Source organism: Drosophila arizonae, chromosome X (genome assembly GCF_054131065.1).
Source record: "Drosophila arizonae isolate 15081-1271.41 chromosome X, UAZ_ARI_1.0, whole genome shotgun sequence".
Classification (NCBI taxonomy): domain Eukaryota; kingdom Metazoa; phylum Arthropoda; class Insecta; order Diptera; family Drosophilidae; genus Drosophila; species Drosophila arizonae.
This window is the reverse complement of record NC_142927.1, coordinates 15,931,699-15,954,495: the sequence shown is the minus strand read 5'-3', so window position 1 is coordinate 15,954,495 and position 22,797 is coordinate 15,931,699. Positions and strand designations below refer to the sequence as shown.

Below are 22,797 nucleotides of genomic sequence, written 5' to 3'. Positions count from 1 at the left end.
TTCTTTTACTCTTTCTGTTTCATTCAGTTGACGATGCCTCAAACAGCACCTGCACACATGCATATATAAATATACGTCTGTGTGTGTGTGTGTGTTTGTGTGTGCATGTATTTGGCCTCGACAAGTCGACTGCTCTCAAATATTTGCGCTGACATAACTTTGTCTGCGGCTGGCGCGCGCCAAGCGCGCTGAGAAGTGCCGAGAAGGGCGCTGTGGACTGAAGCATCAGCAGCAGCAGCAGCAGCAGCAGCAGACGACAGGCAAACGCTTTGTCTGTGCCTCCCAATGTGTGAAAGATAATTATAACATGTGTGCATACACTCACACACACACACACACAGACTCGCACTCACACACTCACTGCACGTTGTGTGTGTGTGTGGAGCAGAGGCAGCTGCTTTTTCGTCTGTATTTTTTTTCCTCTTGTCTAGCCTGCAATCATCGGCCTTTGGCATTGACAGCTCCAAGTTGGACTTCAGCTCGAACAAAGCTAACGATGGCCAGCAAAAGATGCCAGCACAGCAGACATCATCGAATGTCAATAGCAAAGTGTTTGCCAAACGCAAAACATGAGCCAGCCAACAGTCGACCGTGGACAGTCGGCAGTCGGCAGTGGCCGTAACGAATAGCGAAATACACTAACAAAACTGGTCATAGATCTGTAGTACAAATAGAGCAACGTGCCCGGGATAGCAGAGAGCGCTTCAACGCCTCCAACAATTGCAGTCAAGCCAATGAGAGCTTTGGCCTTCGGCAAAGTGTATTCAGCGTAGAGCTCGATGAAAATCCATGCTTAAGGCCGGGCAAACAAATCATCGCATAAATTATGCAATTGAAGCCAATGTCCCGCTAGAAAAATGGCATGCCCTGGCCCCATCCCACTCACTCCCCTCGCCCGTACGAGTCCAGCTCGTGTTGGACGATTTGCGTTCCATTTATTTCCATTTATCGCATTTGCCAAGCTTAAACTGTGGCAGGGGGCAACACATTGATGGTAGTTAAGCGATAGTTGGGCCAATGATATATTACATGCTCATTCATGCAGCTCTTTAACAATCTCTCTCTCTCTCTCTCTCTTTCTCTCTAGAGTGCAATTGCAATAATCATTCGCACCAGTGTCGCTTCAATATGGACATCTTTCGGCGATCACAGGGCGTCTCCGGCGGCGTCTGCCAGAACTGTCGCCACTCGACAACGGGCCGGAATTGTCATCAGTGCAAGGAGGGCTACTATCGGGATCCCAACAAGCCACTAGATCATCGCAAGGTGTGCAAAGGTAAGTCAATGCGCATTACTTTATCCACAATCTGAAAGTAACTAGCTATATAAATAGCTTATATATTTGTATAAATATATCGCTCGTCTATCGATAGTTTTTCGTTCTATTGCAACTATAAAAACTTTGCCATTCCGCTCAAGGAATTCCGTTGCGCATCGATGCGGGGCCTTTTCAAATTTAATTGACTATTTCCACACATGGAATCCAGAGAAAAAAAAACAGTGGAATTACAATTTACACCAATTAGCCCAAATAATGCCCATTATTCGTGCGAGTCCAGAGATTTATAGAAAATCTCAAACCCTTGCGGCGACGACCTTTAAAAATAATTGATGTATGCGATAAATTTGCCAGTGGGTAGTAAAAAAAAGCCAAAGTGTATTCAACAATATAGCTACAAAGTTGAGATTGCTCTATGTGTAAATACCCTGTACATAGAATTTGAGTAGCTTTAATAAGTTTATCAACTATTTCACAACACTTGAAAAATTTGACTAGAGGTTTAGAAATTAGTCATTAAGATACTATAAATATCATGCGTAGAGTAGAGGGTATACTCAGATTACAGGGTATGATCAGAGTGAGTATTTTATAAAAATATATATGAGAAAAGCTGTTTATATATATTATATATGCTTATACATTATGTGTGTATATGCCCATTATGCCTATAGTGCAGGGTGTACTGGGCAAATCTCAGTAATAGAACCTAAAAAGGTGATTAAATAATTTTCTATATCCATCATACCCTTAATACCCGACCGACAGGGTATACTCAGATCAATCATGATTTAACAATGACCGAAAAACTTCTTTAAAAAAATTCTACATATTGTCACCATACATCATACCCATTTTGACTAGACTACAGGGTATATTCAAGTGAACATATTTTATTTTATTTAATTGCTTAGTTCAACAAGCTCTTTGCTGCCTTCTACTCTCTTCAGTTAGATAAGTGTTGCCTACGCATCATACCCAATAAACCTACACTACAGGGTATGCGCAATGCGAGCAGCAACACAAGAAGTAGCCACAGGAACTGAGCACGGTGGTCAGTTAATTTATGAGCTGGCTATAATTTTCACGCGCTGCCTAATCAACTCGACCAAATAAGTTGCTCCACCTACAACAACAACAACAACAACAACAACAACAGTAACAAATACTAGGCAATTGCTATTTTTAGACTTAATATATGTATATAAATATACGCATGTATATGCATGCATAATCGCGTCCATCCATCTAACTGGGCATTTCGAATCAGAGCTGACGTCTGCACCAAAAAATTTTTGTTGCTCGTTTGGCCAATTGCAAATTGAGTTTTGTAAACAAACAAAATGCGAAGCTACTTAAAGAGCACCGAATCGAGAAATAGAAAAGAAAACAAATATATGTAAACACAGGCAAATGTTGCTGGTGGCTGTTGTTGTTGTTGTTGTTGCCAGTTCCTGTTGTTTGCTGTGTTCACTCGTCGCAGTTGTAAAGTGCGCATACGCCGCGTCTGCCATTTGTCATCGTTTCTCAAGAGATGTCGCTGCTTTTTCTACTGCTGCTGCTGCTGCTGCTGCTGCTGCTGACTAAGCATCATAATTCTGAAAAGCCGTTAAATCCATATCAAAATCTTATCGATTTTTAATTAATTATACGAGCGGAGCAGCAACAACAACAAGAACAACAGCCACAACAACAATCGAAATTTACAAGGCCAGTCAAATGCGCACGTCGTAAATATGTAAAGTAAGCAGACACACACACACACACACACTTACACCCACACACACACACACACCTTTAACCCTGCTGAGTTTAATCGTCGTCGGCTTCTCTTTGCAGAATTTTGTTTCATTTTGAAATTTATTTGTTTTCTTTTTACAATTTTTTGTTTTTTTCTGAATTTTGTCGGTTGCGGTTTTTGTTTTATTGCTGCATTTATTTATTTCTTTTTTGTTTTTGTTTCATTTTTTTTTTTCGTTTGTGCAACGTCGAAAGAAATTTATTCATTTTAATTTTGACACGCGTGCAATTTGTTTAAAGCATTTTTTGCATTGTGGTTTTACATTTATTCTCATTGTTGTTCGGCTTGTTCTCATTGTTGTTGCTGTTGCTGTTGTTATTGCTGTTGTTGTTGCGTGCTGGCAAAATGTTTTACGTCATGTTTTTTTCGGCTGGCGACGTTGGCGTTCAATTAGTCAACTGTCCGAGCTGGTTCCTACTTGTCTTGTCTTGTCTTGTCTTGACCTGCCTGCAACGGCATTTGCGCCGCCTTACAAATGCCCCCACTTCAGATGCGGATCAAGTGCATAGAGACTCCCAATGCCAGCGAGTTCCCTTTGATGCGTGGCGCAATGATAATTGCGAGCGAGCTCTCATAATCCACTCATGCTACATTATATATCATACCTTGAGGGGTCTGCATAAATCAGACCATGAAATGCCCATCAATTAAATATCAAAGATTTCGGATAAACAATTCGAAAAGCAGCGCAAATCTGCAGCTAAAAGCTTTTCAGCTGAACATTTGGAGAATTCGCTGATTTTCTAGAGAATATGCGCAGGAAAGCAATCAAAGGTCTTTGGCGAACAAGAACTAGAGGAGGAAACACTTTGCACATATGATGAACACACCTCACTCAAATAAAACCCGAGACAGGAAACAATTTATGGGTGAGGAAAGTTGATAAACAATAGAAATTTAGTGCGAAAATCTCAAATTAACGAGAAGTGCGAATTTCTCAAGAACCAAGAATAGTCTAGATCTAATTTTAGCGTCCTAAGAATACATTCATATATGGCAAATCCATTTATCAAATTTATATTTATGAATGATGAAAGAGCTATCGAATATGTAAATTTTTATTTCTATAGTAATTACTTTTTGCCAAGTTGAGCTGTAGAACAAAAAGAAAAGCATTTTATAAATATTTATAGAGCAAAAAGAAATAATTCTAAAATTAAATTAAATTAAAGCATAGATTCTTGAATGGGAAATCCAGTTCAGAAATACAAATGAGCAAGGTATTACAAACACAATATCATACAAAGAATCAGAGAGCATAAGTATAGACAGAGAATGACAGAGAAGCAAATAGAGCTTGAGTATTAGAGAGTGAGAGAATGAGAGTATAATAGGATAAAGGAAAAGAGAGTTACATAAGGACAGAGGGGGAGTGAGCCTGAGAACGGGAGTGACAGAGAGAAATTGAGAGAGAGGGAGACAGTGAGAGTGCCAGAGGAAGAGAGAGAGCAAGAGTTATGAGAGATTGCAAGAGAGAGAGCAAGAGTGATGAGAGATTGCAAGAGAGAGAGAGCGAGAGTGAGAGAGAGACAGCGAAAGTGAGAGTGCAAGAATGACAGAAAGAGAGACAGCGAGAGTGACAGAGGGAGAGAAAGACAGAGATAGCAAATGAAAAAGGAATCAAAGGAGAGCAACATCAGTAATGGAAGATATTTCTAAGACATACAATTTTCCGATAAGTAATTTAAGAGTTATGTTGAAATCGAAGGTAGTTACTCGCAAATAACGTTACGAAAGCTTGGATAACCTAACGGCATCAAAAGTTTATATTCATCAGAAACCTAATTCCCGCGCATTTAGCTTTATAAAGAAGAGAAAAGTATACACAAAATTACGTTATGTTCTATCCCATCTAACCACTCAACTTGGAAGCTTTTGAAATATAATATGTTTATATATATATACTGATATATAATTTCTATTTGGCTTCTTCTCTATGTATACATACATATGCATGGGTACATAAGAAACTATAAGTTTTCCCGTTGATTGCAAATCACGCGCCGCTCTCATGTCTCGCATTATAATTAACGCCTTAAAGCGAACCCAGCATCCGGGACGGTAGTGTAGATGCATATTTCAGCCTGTTGTTGCTGCTCTTGTTGTTGTTGCTGCTGACAAGATTTCGATTTAATTTAAATATTCAAATGATTTACTTGAGCCAAGCGCAAACCGAAGCAGACGTTGCCAGCCATAACTCATCCGTCAGGCAGCAGTCAGGGCGAGTGCAAATAGGGACAGACGTTGCATGTGTGTGTGTGTGTGTGTGTGTGTGTATACCAAACGGATGTCCAGGCAAACACACACACACGCATACCTTTATAAACTTGCCCTGACATGTTGTCAAAGTCATTTCAGTTCGGGCTCAGCCAATTTCCTTATTTGCGCAAATGTTTCAATGACCGGAAAATTACACATTATTATTTGTCCAATGAGAGAGATTGCACACACACACACACAGCCACACACATACACAAGCACACATGTACGTATTTACATATACGTATGTATAGACCAATGTCAGGCTGTAACCATTATTCATAAACGTGTAGTTCTGCTGTTGTGTTGTTAGTTTTTGCTGCTCCTGTTTCTGCTCCTGCTGTGCGAAATCTTGGGATAATTAAAAGCAGGGCCCGCCCCCCAAGAAGTATGCTATGCTTTTTATGCCTCCGCTGTGTGACATCATTAATTTAATGCCTCGACTGACAGCAGCACGACTAAAAAATACCCTGAAATATGAGTGAAAAGGTCTCCTGCTGCTATCTGCTTTGACTCTGTTCAACTGCCTGATGATTTCGATATGCCCCATGGCTGCCCTGTGAATGCAAAGAGATACCGCAAATGGCTAATGCTTGGTTTTGTGTCAATAAAACAATGCGCAAAATTATGGCACACACACACATAGACTGTCATGAATGTGGCTATAAGCCGAATGGGCGGCTAGGCGTGTGGGCGTGTGGGCGGCCTGTGGAATACAATTAACAATATCCGTAGCTAAATACGTGAAATTAAATGCCATAAAATCACAAAGTCACGTGCGAAATGTTACAGCAATAACAGCAACAGAAACAGCAGCAGCAACAGCAGCAGCTGCAATTAAAATAATGTCATGAATTACCTATGCGACAGACACTTAGACACACACCCACACACACTCACATATATAGGGGGAGGGAGCAGAGAGCAACCGCTACACGTAGAGCGAAGAGAAAAAAGTTTCTTTTACTGCCCATTTCGGGGAGCCAAGTTCATGAAACGCAGCCGCTGCCAGCGTAATTATTAGACAGGCAGCAGCTGCGGGGGTGGCTGGCAAGGGCAGCTAGAGCAGCTAGGGCTGGCGGGGGTTGGTCGGGGCTGGGCGTAATATCACTCAAACATCATTAGAATTTCATAAAACGCGCCCTGCAACTGTAGCGAATCGGTTAAAGGTCGCGCTGCGAGGGGTTCCGGCCAACTTACTTAATTGAATGCCAGACCAAAATGCATTTATCATAGAGCTACAAGCCTGGAGCTGGGGCATGAAGGGGGGGCGGATGGGCCACGGGCCACGGATGATGGGCGATGGGCGATGGGCGATGGGCGATGGGTGGCTGTAGCAGCGTAACAGAGTAAGCCAGGCTGGTTTTAAAAACTAAGCTACAAAATTCTATTACAACTATGGGGAGCAAGAACTAAGCGGCGGAACAAACGCTGACGATGCAATAAAAAGTTGAGAGTATTAGCAAAAAGTCGACTCAACGTAACATATACTCTGTACAAGTTTGAGCTGTGAGCTAATGTAATGTGAGCTGAAAATGAAAGAAAAAAAAAGTTAAAATCAAACAAAATTTTAGCTTGAATTAATGTTCAACTTGTTAAGCTGCCAATTAGGTAGTAGAAAGCCTGTTTAAATAATTTAATATAATAAAAAATTAAATTAAGTTAGCTTGAATTAAATTTAAAAAATAAACGGATAATTATGAAATAATAATTATTAACAATGATTTGTAGTAATTTAATATTAATATGGATAGTACTAATACAAATAATTTTGCTATATAAAAAATATATTTATTAAAAAATATTTATATATATATTTTTAAGTGAATATAAAACATTTTAAGTGTTTGTTTTTATGAAATATAAAAAAGAAAACTATTTTAGTAAACAATTTTATAGATTAAAAATATATCTAATAAACAAAACAAAAGTAATAACAATTTTCAAATTAGAAAAAAGAAAACCTAAAGAAAAACATTTTTATAATAATTTTGTTATTGAAAAGAAATATATAAACATATTGATATTATTTTTTATTTTTAAGGAAATTAAATTAAAACTTAAAATATAATAACATTTTAAATACCGTTTTTTTTTTCTAAATAATAATCAAAAATATATATCTAAAATTTTTAATTATTATTTTTTAAATATTAAAAAAAAAAAATCTTTAATACAAATTTTGGCATGAATTATTTATATTATATTATTATATTTTCTTTTTAATTTCACAAAGAACTGCTTACAAGAATTTTATAAGGAAAATACTTTTTAGGTTTATTATAAATTTTTTTATATATAAAAACTATATGCTGCAAAAAAAATAACAAATTATTAAACACATATTGTAGGTTATTTTTAAATAATATAGCTTGTCACTTGTCCAGTCTCTTGGACCCTGATTGCAGAGCATATTCACGTCATGACAGACAAACTATACTGCCAATATAAACTACCCCACTCCCTCGCTCTAGCTCGCTGCCTCTCCGCCTCTGAAACACATGAAGCGAACCTCAGTTTGGCCACGCTTTTGGCATTTGTGGGGGGCGTGTGGGGCGTGGGCAGAATTTGAATTATGACATTTTGCATGCGAGCTGACATTTAAAGCTGTGCAAATTGTTCGAGCGTCAAATTGGCGCTGCCATTCTCAAAGCCGCCCCCTCCCCTCCCCAAAGAATGCTCTACACAGCCGCACTGCCCCTCCCAATCTCGATGCCGGCTAGCAGAGCTTTTGGCATTGCCTACTTTTATGCGCCTCGTTTGATTTTTAATAGTCTTTGGCTGTTGTCGTCTGCGCCTCAATTTTTAACGCACAATTTGAAAAGAGCGCCGAAAAGTTTTCAAATACAATTGAAGCTCGTATTCCATGGCAGGCGGCCTCTTCTCACCTGCCACCGCCGCCCAAAAACTTTGCCTTGTGTTGTACATGCAACAGAAATTGTAACAATCCATTTGAGCAGACGGCGAGAGTTTGTGAGGAGGGGGGAGGGGTGGCAGCAAAATCTTTGCTCATTTGGCATCGTCGCAAAAGTTAAGCGAACTTTGCGCCGGTTGCAACCGCGCTAAACTTTTTCCTGCAGCAGGAGCCGGGAACAGGGAACAGGGAGCAGGGAGCAGGGAGGCGGGTCAAGGAGCAGGGCTCCGATAGAGACCCAACAGACAGCAGTCTAACTTTTGTAGCTGCGTGCGAAGCTATTGATTTATTAATAGGCTACTCAAAAGGATCCTCGAAGGGCAAAGGAAAAGAGTTCGGCGCAGCCAGACAATTCACTTGAAGAGCTCTGAGTGTATTTACTGATTATTTCATTCTGGCGAAAAAGTTCCGCTTTAAGTGAGCTTCAATGGGGGCAGAGCGTGGAGCAGGGAGCAGTCAGGCTGTATGGTTGTTGTCTGAGCTATGAATCGATTCATTTGCATTCGCCGCACTGAGTAGTTCAAATTTTATTCAATGTACATTCACTTAACTTAAATGACTTCATTTGTATTCATAAATTTGAATAAATTAACGAAGTCTTGCCTTCATATGTGAATATGTGCAAGAAATATAAATGTGTTTAACATATTCATTAATATTCATTTGTATATTACACTAAACTCGTATTCACATGCTTTGTCGGACACATTTACTCAAAATCAAAATATTCAAGCTATTTGTATTCACCTGCAAATAAGATTTAGTTCGCATTATTCGAAATATTTGACTGAGTATTCATATGATTATATATATACTTACCTTCCGTGAATATATTCGACTTTATTTGTGTATTAGCTATACCAAATTCATATGCATAACAATAAAAATTAAATTTAAAATATTCAAATTCAGTTCAATATGAATTTTCATTCAGTGAATAAAATGAGTGTATTCATTTATATTCAAAACTAGATTAGACTTTATTAAATTTACACTCTTAGATGAGTATTTTTTGATTCATTGAGTGAATGTGAATACTTCAATTGACACACTCACTCACTTGACAATTTTTGAATGAGTATTCACATGATTAAATGAATAAAAAATTTGTTTTTTTGATTCCAATCACATGGAAATTTTTTTTGTATTTTTTTTTTCCTTTCTGACATATTTTAATGGATATTCATTTTACCTAATGAATCATATGAATGTATGTAGTGTTATTCAAAATCCATTTTGATGGGTAGTCATATTCACGGAATGAAAACGTCTACGAAATGCATTGCATATTTGCTCTCATTTTATGTGAATGCATGCAAATGTATTGCAGTTCACAAAATGATTCATATAGACATCCATCAGCTGGATTTTTGTTGTCTGTTTAGTGTTCACCTCGAGCAGATCGAAGCCAGGTGTAGTCAGGTGTAATCCCTCGCGTAGCAAATCATTCGAGGCGAGGCAATCATTTCATAATTCCTGCTCTCTCTCTCTCTCTCTCTCTCCGTCTCCTTCTGTGTTTGGTTTCTTTTGAAAATTGCATGAATCTATTTGGCTAATAATAACAAACAGGCAGCAGCAGCACACCGACAAACCAACACCCTACGCAGCTACCGACAACACAGCCCCACCCCCTCTTCGGAGGCAGCTGTGCTTTTTATTGCTGCCCATTTGTTTTGTTCTTCTTGTTTTTCTGTTTCTTTTATTTTTTTTTTTCTTCTTCTGCGGGACTACGAAATTTTGGGCTAATATTTTATGGCAATTGATGGGAAGTGGCTGCGACGACGCACTTTTTTTCCTTGCGGTCAGCTAAGAGGCGGCAGCAGTTGGGCGCGGACTGGGCGGGGGGAGGGGGCATAGGTATTGGTGTGGTTGGTTCGCTTGCGCAAAGTTGAAATAAACAATAACAAATTGCGCTTGATTTGCTTTATGATGTTTATATTATGCCCAGAGCCGTTGTCTCCCGCTCTCTGCCCTTCTCTCTCTCTCTCCCTCTCTCTCTCTCTCTCTCTCTCTCTCTCTCTCTCTCTCTCTCTCTCTCTCTCTCCCTCTCTCTCTCTCTCTCTTTGTGAGTGAATAACTGAATATGCAAGTGTGAGTGAGCAAACAGTGCGCACTGTAAAACTTTGGTTAATTAATTTTTGGAAGCCCAAGCTAAATAAATAAAAGTCGAAAACAAATTTTGGAGCGAAACAGCGCGCATTGCCAAAAAGAAAAAAAATTGATGAAGAAGAAGAGAAAATGAAACGAAAATTTAAAAGCAGAAAATTGCCGAAATTAAATATGGGGCACAGACAGAAATCATCGTAGTCCTATTAACGGCTGTCAAATCAGGCACAAATATCAACAAGCATCCATTATACCTGGCCAGGTGTAACGAAAATTAGTTTTCGCTAATGGAGCAGCAACCTGAAAGATTCCAAACTCAGCTGAAAATTTCGTTATTTATTTATAGATCTAGTTTGTTCTCAAATGTATTTTATGAATCTATGAATCAGCTCAATTGCGAAATTATGAGTTATAAATCTATATTCGCCCCTCTGGCTGAGTATTTATGGTGGAATAGGCGAAAATTGAAATTCTGATTTATATTTTTGGCATATTTCAGCAATCATAATAGACAATAGGCAGAGATCAAGCAGAAGTGCTTGTAAAACTGATTAACGATTTTTTTTTTTGTTTTTTTTTTTTTTTGGTAATATGAAATAATATGAAATATTCCTGAAGAAGATGTTTAATCATATATAGTATATATTTTTATAGTAAATTTTATTTTTATTTATATTTTTTAATTATATTTTTATTGTTATTATTTTTTTTTTAATATTTATTATTTATAGATTTTTTAATTTTAATTTTTTTTCTTTGCATATATTTTTATTCTTATTATTATAGCCTGAACCCATTGAAAATGGAAAATCAGGGTATAATGGCTTTGTTGTTTTTACATATATTTATTATTTTTTAATTTTTAAATTTTTTTTTTCCTTTTTATATATATATTATTTATAGTTTAATTTCATTTTTATTATTTTAGAATATACCTAATTATTTTTTTTTATATTATTTATATATATTTTTTATTAATATTTATTTTTTTCTGTTCCTCTCAAAATAAACTCGTTAGCTTTTATTATTTTTATTTTTCCAGTATTTTCTATATATATTTTATTTATTTACTATATATTACAATTAATACAAAACTGAAACTAACTTTAATTATAATGTATAGTATAAAGTGCTATCAAGCTGTTTATATTTTAATTTTTTGTATAATTATACATATATTAACAATTTTTTTGCTATTATAAAATATGCATATATGAAATAGAATTATTCTCATTTAAAGTCAAAAGCTACATCCAAATCCGACTGCAACTGCGCTTAATGAATGGAATGGAACTTTGATGCAGTTGGTTGGCTTCGATTAGCATTGGCCGTGATTCATTCACATGCTGTCCTAATTAAGAGACAATTTTTCAACAAAAATCCCTTTCACACAGCAGAGCGAAAGCAACAGTTGTTGTTGTTGTTGTTGTGGTTGCTTTAGCATTGACTGCAACAGAAATGTTTCATCATTGCAAATTTCAGACATTTTTATGGTGTTTCATTTTGTTGTATTTTTTGGTGCAGTAGAAGCAGCTGCTCCCAGCGACTGACAACTGCGGCTCTTTGTTAGCTCTGCAGAATTGTGATTCAATGCGGCTATTTGGGTCGTCCTTTGCGGCAATGAGTCAACTGGATGTGAAAAGGTACTTGGTGCTGGTAACTGATATGCCAATGAAATGAATCAGAGCAGCTCCAGCGCCAGCGCCAGCTCCAGCTCCAGCTCCAGCTTCATGGCCAGCTCCATGGGACAGCAGAGCTAAGTCAGATGCCATTGTGAATAGGAATTGCAGCCACTGAGCATATATTTTCCCCAATGAGTGCGATAATGATTATGTATGTGTGTGTGTGTGTGCGGGTGTGAGTGGTTTGTTATAATGAAAATTCATAATCTCGTGCTTGGTCAGTGCGCAAAAAGAAGCAGCGGAAAACAGAATACAAAAAAGAAAAGGTGAAAGAAAAGCGCAACTCGTGCCATATGGAAAGTGCCAAGCCAGGCCAAACCACATACATATCTGAATATGCTATATATGTACATATATATGTCTGTGCATATGGCTATGCAGGATGCGTGGGCACTGTGGCTTGAGGAGGGGGTGGGCGGTGCGCTGCCAGCGTAGTTCATATCCATGTGGAGCAGGATGCGTAATGAACTCGTTGTTGCGATTTTTTGCTTGTGCCTTGGCTGCCTTGCGAACAGGACGCCAGCGGGCGAGCTGCGCTCTGTTCAGATAGCGCACACACGCAATCGCAATCGCAATCGTATTGTTGTCATATTGTTGCTGCCACGCCCCACACCCGACGGCGCCCAACGGGCCAACAATGGACACAAGCGCCAAATGGTTAAAGTGCCTATGCTGTTGTTGCTGTTGTTGTTGTTGTTGTTGTTGTTGTTGCTGTTATAGCAAGTTATTATTGTCTGCCGTTGCTGTTGTCATTGTCATTGTTGTTGTTTTTGCTGCAGTTGTTGCTGTTGTTGTTATCTTCCGGATGTGTCGCTCTGTGCATATAAATCGCATTTAATTTATTGTAAATCGGATTAAATTACCAAATGTTGCACGCACGCTGCACACTCGACTCTTTAGCTCTGCCCCATGCGCGACCTATGCCAGTGTCTCAGTTTACTCCCCTCGCTCTCTATCTCTCTCTCTCTCTCTCTCTCTCTCTCTCTCAGTTAATGCCTCGCACACGCTAGCCATTGCATTTAAAGTGCGACCAAAAGCGGCTTATTAGCCGCCAAGTAAGCCAACAGCAAAATGGACACAAATGAGACGCAAGCAGTTAGCCAACAGCCAACATCTCATTTGTAGCTGACAAAGCTGCTCGTGGCCGATAAATGGCTAGAAGCACTTCATGCAATTTAGCCAAGAAAAGCATTTGAAAAGAAAAACAAAATGAAATGCAGAGTCAGCTTGGCTTGAATTGCAGCCAATGTGTTGATGGGAATAAGAGAGAGAGAGAGAGAGAGAGAGAGAGAGAGAGAGAGAGATATTGAAGTGAGAAAAGAACAGAGAAGAGCTAAGGAGAGAGAGAGAGAGAGATAGAGACAGCTAGAGCGAAAACTTTATATCATAAACTTTATCCTAAGACAATTAGCGATCGATTAAAGAGACTTGGAAGCTCTTGAAGGAGCTTGAAGATTCTTAAATAGGCTTGAACAGAGCTCTAGGCAACATCCACCAACAATAACTTTATTGGCCACATGATGTTATTTGCATGGAAAATTTGCAATATTTAAAGAAAAAATCTCAATAAATCTCAAATAAAATATAAAATTTATTTACATGATTTTCTAATTTCTATTGAAATCTGCAAAATTCTTCATCAAAAATTCTGAACAAAATTTAAAGTGTATGTAAACAAAATTTGTGAATTCAATCAGATTCGATCTCAAGATATAAGAAAACAAAAGATAAAGAGTACGAAATATTGAAGAGCATTAAGGAAACATGTAGAAAAAATCTAAGAAATCACTAGGAAACATATTTCATTGTACAAATCTCTTGAGCTTTCATGCATACAAAATTCTGTATATAGTTTATCTATATTGTACTTTAACAGTTTACCTAGCTAAAAATATATGTTAGTATTTTTACATATATAAAAAGATTGCTTTATATTAAATTGATATTTTTTAAATTTTTTTCTATAGACCGTATGTACAATTTATTTCATTTTTAAGTTGCGTTGCCCTATTTAACTAGTTAAAGTCGAGCGATTAAGGCCAGAGCAACAAAAACGAATCCAGTCAAAGCTTTTGCTCTATATATATAGTGATACCATATAGCATGATGTATATATTGATATATATATATATCTATAATTGCTCACATTCTGCTGAGGCAACTGAAGGGGGTGCAAAATTTTAAAGCCAGCCGCTGCGTCGGCAGTTTCACACGTTTGGCTGCAATTAACCGTGTGCCGGCATTTAAGTGAAACTTCACAGTGCCTGTTATCTGTTAATGTACATTTCCACGGCTCATAAATGCACTGACAAAGAGAGACAGAGATAGGGAGAGAGAGCAACTGGGCAGCCCAAGTGTAGCCATCGTCACACGCTGCTTGACCAAAAAAAAAAAAAGAAAAAAAAATGAGAAAAATTGAAAGCAACTTCATGTTAAATTCAAGTAGCTTCCATGACCATAACGCCATATTGCTCGACTCTGTGTGTGTGTGTGTGCCGATTGCAGATTGCATTTGCGATTGGCAACAAGAAGGAAAAAATGGCTTTGAAGTGCGGCCCGCACAATTAAGCTCTCAACGCACAGCAGCTGCCACGGCAAACTGCCACAACAATTACATTAGCTATAGCTATAGCTATAACTGTATCTGTATCTGTATCTGTATCTGTATCTGTATCTGTGTCTGCATTTCAACTGATTCCTTTTCTTCTCTTGTTTGTCTCGTTGCAGCCTGCGATTGCCATCTGATCGGCTCATCTGGCAAGATCTGCAACAGCACGAGCGGTCAATGTCCGTGCAAGGACGGCGTCACGGGCCTGACCTGCAATCGCTGCGCCCCCGGCTATCAGCTAAGTCGCTCCCACATCGCACCCTGCATCAGTGAGTAATCGGCCGACATATATCACAATTACCAGATGGGCCCTACGCGACACATAAATAAGCAACTCGTTCTACAGAAACATAAACAATAATGAATTAATTGCTGGAAATTATCGATTTTTCTGGCATATCGATATTTATCGCTCTCGTTGATTGACTTAAGCTGGCTGTGTGCCATAGAAAGCTCTTTACTGTCACTAACTTCTGTAGGCTGAGAGCCGATGGACGAGCAGTTAGAAGAATGGGGTTCGAACAGGCAAAAGAATGCGGACACGATACGGATCGAAGAACGAGTAGACGAAGAAACGTAACGAACGACTGATAGAGCAATTGAAAGGCCAATACAAGTTATCAAACGGACGGAGAGACAGCAGAAAATATGGGTGAAAAAATTAAAAGACAAAAAACCGAAGAATCGACGAGTTAAACGAAATAACAAAACACTGGAAACAAGAGCAAGCAGAAGAACAGATGAATCTAAAAAAAAAAAAAAAAAAAAAATAAAAAATAATAATAATAATATAAAATAAACAGAGAAAATGGGATGATAAGCACAAAGTTAGATGGACAAATAGAAGATGTCACAAAGTGAAGATCTCTGAGTCTCAGTGTTCTAAAGGTGGATGATAGACGAATAAATCCAACAACAGGAAACTGTTATAATTCCGTGTAAACAGTCGGACGAATAAATGAAAGGAATATGAGTGGATAAGCACAAAGATAGACAAAGAAATAGACAATGATTAAAATAAGTACAATTAATAAAAATTCTATATTAATGTAGAGATGGGATACAGAGTATGGAAACAAGTAATATACCATATATTGTTGTAAATCTATTAAATATGATATACAATAAATAGTGTGGAAACATATAGATATAGAGATGGGATACAGAATACAGAAATAGAAGAAATATAGAAATATACTAAATATATTTCCTTAAACCTCAATCGTATCGATACATATGCTATTCAATATGGGATATAGTATAGTATAGAAATAGTACAGAAGAATGTCTGATGTAATTCGCTCAAGTATTCGCATAGAGAATCTAATCCATTGATATGATATCGTTTGCAGAGCAACCGCCTCGCATGATCAATATGCTGGATACGCAGAATACGGCGCCGGAGCCCAACGAATCCTCTGAAGGCGTTGGCATGGACAGAGGCGCCAGCTCAGCGGCCGCCCAATCGCAGTTTTATCGCACCGAGGGCGGCAGGGGTAAGTAAGTGCTCTCCCTCTCTCTCTCTCTCTTTCTCGCTCGCACTCTCCTGCGCTTGCTCATACTCTTTTTAGCTATCTTATTCGTATATAGCATGAACATTGTGTGTGCTAAAAATTGTTGCTGTTGTTGTTGTTGTTGCTGGATGTTACTGCTGCTGCTGCTGCGGTCGCTTCTACTAACTATCCCAGACGGCAAACTTTTGCCGCGTCGCTTCTCTCGCTTTGTAATCCTTTCAAATGGGTGAGAAAACACAAATCCGCTAAAGTGCAGTCGGTTGTCGGTTAAGCGAGCCTCCCATGAAGACTGAGGCGGAGCCGTTGCTGCTGCTTGTTCTAGCAGGGGTACAGTGAGTGGGGGCGTGGCGGCGTGGCCGGCCGTGTGGGCGTGCAGCACTTAACAGATAGTGCAAATGTTTGCATGCAACTTTTAGTTACATTTTAGCTACACGCTTTATAGCTGTGCTGTGTGTGTGAGTGGGGAAGGGGGGTTGGGGGAGTAGATGTGCAGGCTGCAGCAACAAGCAAACAGAATGCGCAACAACAGCATAAATCATGCTAAAGCCGACCAAACCAACAACCCGCCGTGCTACGCCCCCGCCGCACCGCATCGCATCGCACCGCCAACCCCCAAAGCCCAGCACCCCAGCCCCAGCCCCTGCCGCCCCCGCTCGCGCCCCTCGCATCATTTGGCGCGTGGCCGAAGTAAAAGCAAAGCAAACTTTTTCACAAAGTGCCAAGCAGCAAATGGAAGAAGCAACTGGGCGCCCGCCCACGCCGAGCTGATGTATTAAAAAGTTTCCTTATTTAATTTGTTCGGCGTCCAGCGACAATGGTCGCACACTTTTAAGCAGCACTGTGCGCAGTGCCTGTTGCCAGTTGCCAGTTGCCAGTTGACTGTCGCCTGTTGCCGAGTGCCGACTGCAGCCGCTAATTGCTGTCAACTATTTGCATAGCGCATTTAGCAACAGGCAAGAGGCAACAGGCAACGGGCAACAGGCCGAATGACAAATTGAAAGGAAATTGACAGACGTCCTGGGCTGGCGATGGCCTCCCCTGAGCCCAGCTCCCTGGCCAGCGGTTAAGCGACAGCGGCTCGCCGACAGTTCAGCTAAAAGTATGACAACCAAAATGAGCTGTAATGCGACTTGGAATGTTACTTATAACAAAATTTAAAAGAGATATATACAGTGGAGTACCGATAATTTGAAATGTGAAGGTGATGAGTTTTTTATCGAGAATTATCGAGAGCGATTTTTATTCAAGAGAATAGAATCTTTTTCAATTTATTACGGTTTTTGATTTAATGGAGTACAAATTATCGAGACGCGACTGTTTAAAAAAATATTTTAAAAATATTAAATATATTTTTGAGTGCCATATTTCACTATGAAGGGTTCATTCAACATATGTAGAGGAGAAAACTTTCAGAAATACTTGCATACTAGGTACTCCACTAGATTAGTCATATATAATAATCAGAGAGGGAAAAGGCAGAAAACTATGCTTCTTGCAGGACATTCAATATCATTTAAATAGAGTGGGAAGATCTGATGAATGTCTGGGTACAGGCAACTCAGCTAGGCATATATTTATAAACCAAGTCGATAAACCCAGTTGTCAGTGCTTAAGTCTTGGATTACTCTCAATTTTAGATTATTTATAATCTCATTATAAATATATTTATATATAGAATCCACTTCAATGGATTCTTGGAATTCGACTTTCAAGAAGTAGGAAAGTATTTTAGTTATGACCATATCCGTTCGACCGTTCCTCCTTCAGTTGGTCAACACGTTCGTCTGTCCAATACTTGAATACATCCGTCCTTCAGTCCGTCTGTTCGCCTGTTCGTCTTTCCCGTTCCACATTCTTTTTGTCGCTCCCTCTATACGTCCGGCACTCCAACTGCCCGTCCAATGCCCCGTGTGTCCGTCAGTCGGTCCTCTGCCTGCCTGTCCGTCAATCCGTTCATCTGTCCTACACTCCAGCTGCCTGTCCCTGCGTCACTTTGTCTGCTCGTCCGTCCGCTCTTCCTTCCCATCGTCCGTCCGGCCATCCGGCCGACAGTTTGTCTACACATATTCCAAATATTGTTTAATCACTGCCAAACTAATGCCTGCCGCTTCTTTCAGTCAATGCTAAACAATAAATGTATATGAAATGTAAAAGTGATTCCATGCTCAGACAGAGACCTCGCAGAGCAAGTGGCTCGGCATATTAAAATTGCAATATCTAAATGGATCGCGCTGCATTGAAAGTGGCTTCGGTTTGTTACCGAAGCATTTCAGCACTCAAAGCGAACTACAAATTGGGCCACACGCAATGCGGAGGAGCTGTAGCCAGTTCCCAGTGGAGGCAGTCGCTAAAGACGAATGCACATTGGGCGGCCATTCAGAAGAGAGCATCCATCATCGAATGCAAATGGGGCCAGAGTCAAAGTGGCTGGCGAGCCACCCAACCACCCTGTATACACATATATATATATATATCGACACACCCAGCCACTGAAGGAGATTCAGCATTCAGTTAAATTTATTTGTCAATGGCAAAGAAAAGCGCAAAGTTGAGGCTGAGAAACCCAAGTTGGAGCTGAAGTTGATGTTGGAAGTTGAAAGTTTGGAAGTTTGCACGCTTGTAACCAAGAAGCGCACTAGAAAGATGGACAAAACTCGAACACACACACACACACACACACACACACACACATAGCGCAAAAGTTAGTCCTTGAATAGTGTTCGCTGCGGGGCAAAGGCAGCAGCAAGTGGCAAAAGGGGGTGGGGGACGGGGGACGGGTGGCAAGGGGCGTCGGCTATGAGCGTGGGCGAGACAGCTCGACATGAATATTAATTATGAATTTATAATTTGATAATCTTATTAAATTAATTTGAAATTCTGTCGGGTCGGAGTTAATTTAAAGTTAGTGCCAGGCTGTCGACTCCCCATCATCCCACACCCCGTCGCCTGCAAAAAACTTCTAACACATCCTCTGCTGCTGGCAGCCACGCCCTACCATCGACCCGTTTTGATTTTGCATATGAAATTTAATGACATGTTAATGCGATGCACAATTAAATGATTAACGAGTCGACTCGACTTGCCACTTGCCACTTGCCCCAGCGGTGGGCGTGGCCAGTGCTCTTTAGCGCCCGCAGCCGTAAATAGACGCGATAAATATCGCTGGGCCACTTAGAGCAGGAAATGTGGCGCCCGCCCAAAGCGAAGAATAGAAAAGAAGAAAATAAAAAACTCGAATTGTTCAGATCTCGTGCCGAAATTGGAGGCGCGAGCCATTGAAATGTTGGCGCACCCAGCCAAATTTAGATGTTAGCCGGCCCCCACCGGGCCCAAGGCTGCCCTCCCTCTTTATCGATCAATAGTTGGACCGATCGATCGATCGATCCAATCCAATCCGATCCGATCCGATCGTTCGCTCATATAATACAAAGTTTATGCGCTGTGCCTCAATTGTGTCACGATTTGCTGGCAACGGCTCTGACATTGGCAGCGGCAGCTGAAATAACACCGAAGCGGGAGTGAACGACCGGCAGATACCCTGCCAGGGTCAGCCAGCTGACATTGGGTTATTGAGAAAGTATATTTTTGTTTAACTCGCAATGTGAGCGTATTTTGAAAATATTTATATTCAATTGATTTTGCTTAAAATCGGAATAATATATAGCTTATATATCGTAGTGAAATTCTGAAAGTAAATTTACTTTCCGTCAGTTCAAAGCTCTCCCTATTTATCTATATGAACCTCTATATCACGCTGTCTCTCTCTACCTCTCGCTCTTTCTCTTTCAATTAATTTTTTCTGTCACCGCCGTCAACACTTACGCTCTATTATCCCTCATACTCTCTTATTCACTCACTCTCTCTCTCTCTCTCTCTCTCTCTCTCTCTTTCTCTTGATCTCACTCACTACCGCTCGCTCTCCTTTCTCATCTCGTTTCAGGTTCTCTTCCCCTTTCTTCGTCTATATATGTATATATTTATCTCTACTATCTCTCTCTCTATCTATATATCTCTCTATCTCTACCTCTCTCTCTCACTCAACTACTCTCTATATCTTAATCATAACCTCTTTGTATTCCATCTCTCTCTCTCTCTCTCTCTCTCTCTCCATCTATCTTTCTCGCTCTCTCTCTCTCTCTCTCTCCATCTATCTTTCTCGCTCTCTCTCTCTCTCTCCATCTATCTTTCTCGCTCTCTCTCTCTATCTTTCTCGCTCTCTCACCCTTTCTCTCTCCCTCAATCACTTCACTTCACTCTAAATCGCTCTCTCACTCTTTCAATTATACGCTCTGCATTGATCAGGTCATTATATACCCAGCCCCACCCTTCGCTCATGTACAGGGTATTGCAACAATTGCAAGAGCAACAACTGCAACAAACGATTGTGACTAAAAACAACAAACGAAGCAATTTGCATTGCAGCAATCAAAACACACGACGCTAATTTTAGTACACAAAAGGCGGCATTGACGACCTTAGACTGCCTGCCCCCCTCCCCCCACTTATGGGCGTATGGTGGGCGTGTCAGCTTTAATGCAATACCGATCGAGCGCCTTAATGCGCGCAGTTATTGTTGTTGCAGCAGCAACAACAGCAACAACAACAACAAGTCGTTTCGCCTGCTTTTGTGGCTGCTTTAGTTTCAGCTGCTGAATCGGATTTCGAATCGGATTCCGTTTCTGTTTTTATTTATTTTTGTTTCTGTTTGTGGACGCGCTAATTGGCATTGGCTATAAAGACATAAATTCTGCAATTAAATTGTAAACAGAAACACGCAACGAGATTCGTTGATCTGTGCATCTGTGCGATTTGTCTAATAACTCTACAACTTCTCTCTCTCTCTCTTCTCTCCCCTCTTCACAGTTTGCGAAAAGTGCAAAGTCAGCACCAAAAGGTTAAATCTCAACAAATTCTGCAAAAGAGACTACGGTAAGTCTAAATGGAGTATCTAGAAACATATAAAATTTATATATCCTCAATCACTCACACTCTCCCTCTCTCTCTCTCTCTCTCTCTCTCTCTCATTAGCAATAATGGCAAAAGTAATTGGTCGCGATACGAGCAGCGAGGCGGCCAGTATCGAGCGCAGGCGCGCAATGGATCCGTACGGGGACTACGAAATGGATCAACAGGCAATGGGCGGGCTGGAATACGAGTATCGGGCGGGACCGGGGCCAGCAGCAGCCTTGGCTGGCATCAGCAGCAGCGCCAGCGTGCCGGATTACCCAAACGACAGCGACACGGCCCGGTACGATCTGCTAATCCAAGCGGTTTTCAAGCGCAGCAGAACCACCGCCTATGGAATGCCGAATACAATGCTGAAACGAGGTCCTATGACCTGGATCATACCGATTAAGAATTTAGAGTGCCACTGTCCCAGGATCAAAGTTAACAGGTGAGTGTACGACTACAGGTACCGCTGCACTCATCATGAGTTTCGTTTCCTTGAATATCGGACTATATATGTAGGTGTATACAGTCTCGATCAACTTTCGTGAGAATCGCATAGTAGAGCAAATAACTTCTTAATGCCTTGCCTCTACTCATTCCTCAACTCTGTTTGTCGTTGCAGATCATATTTGATTATGGGGCGTGACTCGGAGGCGCCGCCCGGCTATCTGGGCGTTGGTCCGCGTACGATAGTTATTGAATGGAAGGACGATTGGTATCGGCGCATGAAGCGGTTCCAGAGGAGGGCGCGCAGCTGTGCGTAGATGAGATGACCCACCGTCCCCACATTGCAGTGGCCATCTTTGTCACACAAATATTTTGTCTGTCACTTGTCAATTTCATTTACCTACCTTCAAGCTATATATACTTTTTTTTTACTAAACATATGTGTAGATTGTAGAGCTTAAATTTAAGAATTTCAAATCAAATCAAAGCGTCGCAACTCAAGTGAATATATTTATATAAATATACATATATACTTTTTTTTTTTGCTTAGAATCATAGACCAGTATTCACTCACTGATACAGCAGATTGAAATAATGAAAAACGCTTTGGCAGTTACGCGCCAAACTATTTGAATTATGAAACGTGAACAGCGCTGCCACCCCTGCAGCACTGCCATTGCGTGCAATATATTTCTGCTTAGCAATGAGTGCGAAACTATCGCCATAGAGAAGAGCAATTCAAATATAATGACAGCAATTAAACATCAACATATATTTTATGTTCTATTTTTTTTTTTTTTTTTTGCAATATTATAATTTTACTAACAGCAGCATTTAATTTGATTTGTTTAGCATTCTAAGGCCTACATAGCTGTATTTAATTTATTTAATTAACTTTAATTGTTATTTGACTATCAACATATCTATATATGCACATACATATATATGTATGGAATCTTTATAATTTGTATTATTTTGTATGATAAGAGCGCAGTCTTGAACATTCTCTCAGCTTTCCCTATTTCACAACAATAAGAATTTATCAGTTAACAACAAATGTGAGCAACAATAACTACAATAGTCCACAAGTAAAACAGCAAAAGCATATTAGCCCGATTAAGCATTAATATATATAAGCAATGTACGCACCTATGTCAAATCTTAAACAAGTGTTTTAAAATGCAAATAAATAGATATTGTACAGTGCAACTCACAAATTATGTCTTTTCTCTTGGTT

The 22,797-nt window shown here is 39.8% G+C and overlaps 1 protein-coding gene across 2 annotated transcripts in view; it reads left to right on the top strand.

Moving 5' to 3' along the window:
* Nucleotides 1-22,777, top strand: part of NetA (Netrin-A) — a 58,254-nt gene extending 35,477 nt beyond the window's left edge. The window contains exons 2-7 of one of the 2 annotated variants that reach the window (XM_018017052.2): nucleotides 1,088-1,276; nucleotides 14,769-14,918; nucleotides 16,002-16,145; nucleotides 21,027-21,092; nucleotides 21,192-21,558; nucleotides 21,736-22,777. In XM_018017052.2, coding sequence (XP_017872541.1) covers nucleotides 1,088-1,276; nucleotides 14,769-14,918; nucleotides 16,002-16,145; nucleotides 21,027-21,092; nucleotides 21,192-21,558; nucleotides 21,736-21,877 — 1,058 coding nt within the window. In that variant the 3' untranslated portion in view covers nucleotides 21,878-22,777. Of the gene's footprint in view, nucleotides 1-1,087; nucleotides 1,277-14,768; nucleotides 14,919-16,001; nucleotides 16,150-21,026; nucleotides 21,093-21,191; nucleotides 21,559-21,735 lie in introns of both variants that reach the window. The other variant, XM_018017053.2, reaches the window with a different exon arrangement.
* The last annotated feature ends 20 nt before the right edge of the window (nucleotides 22,778-22,797 follow it).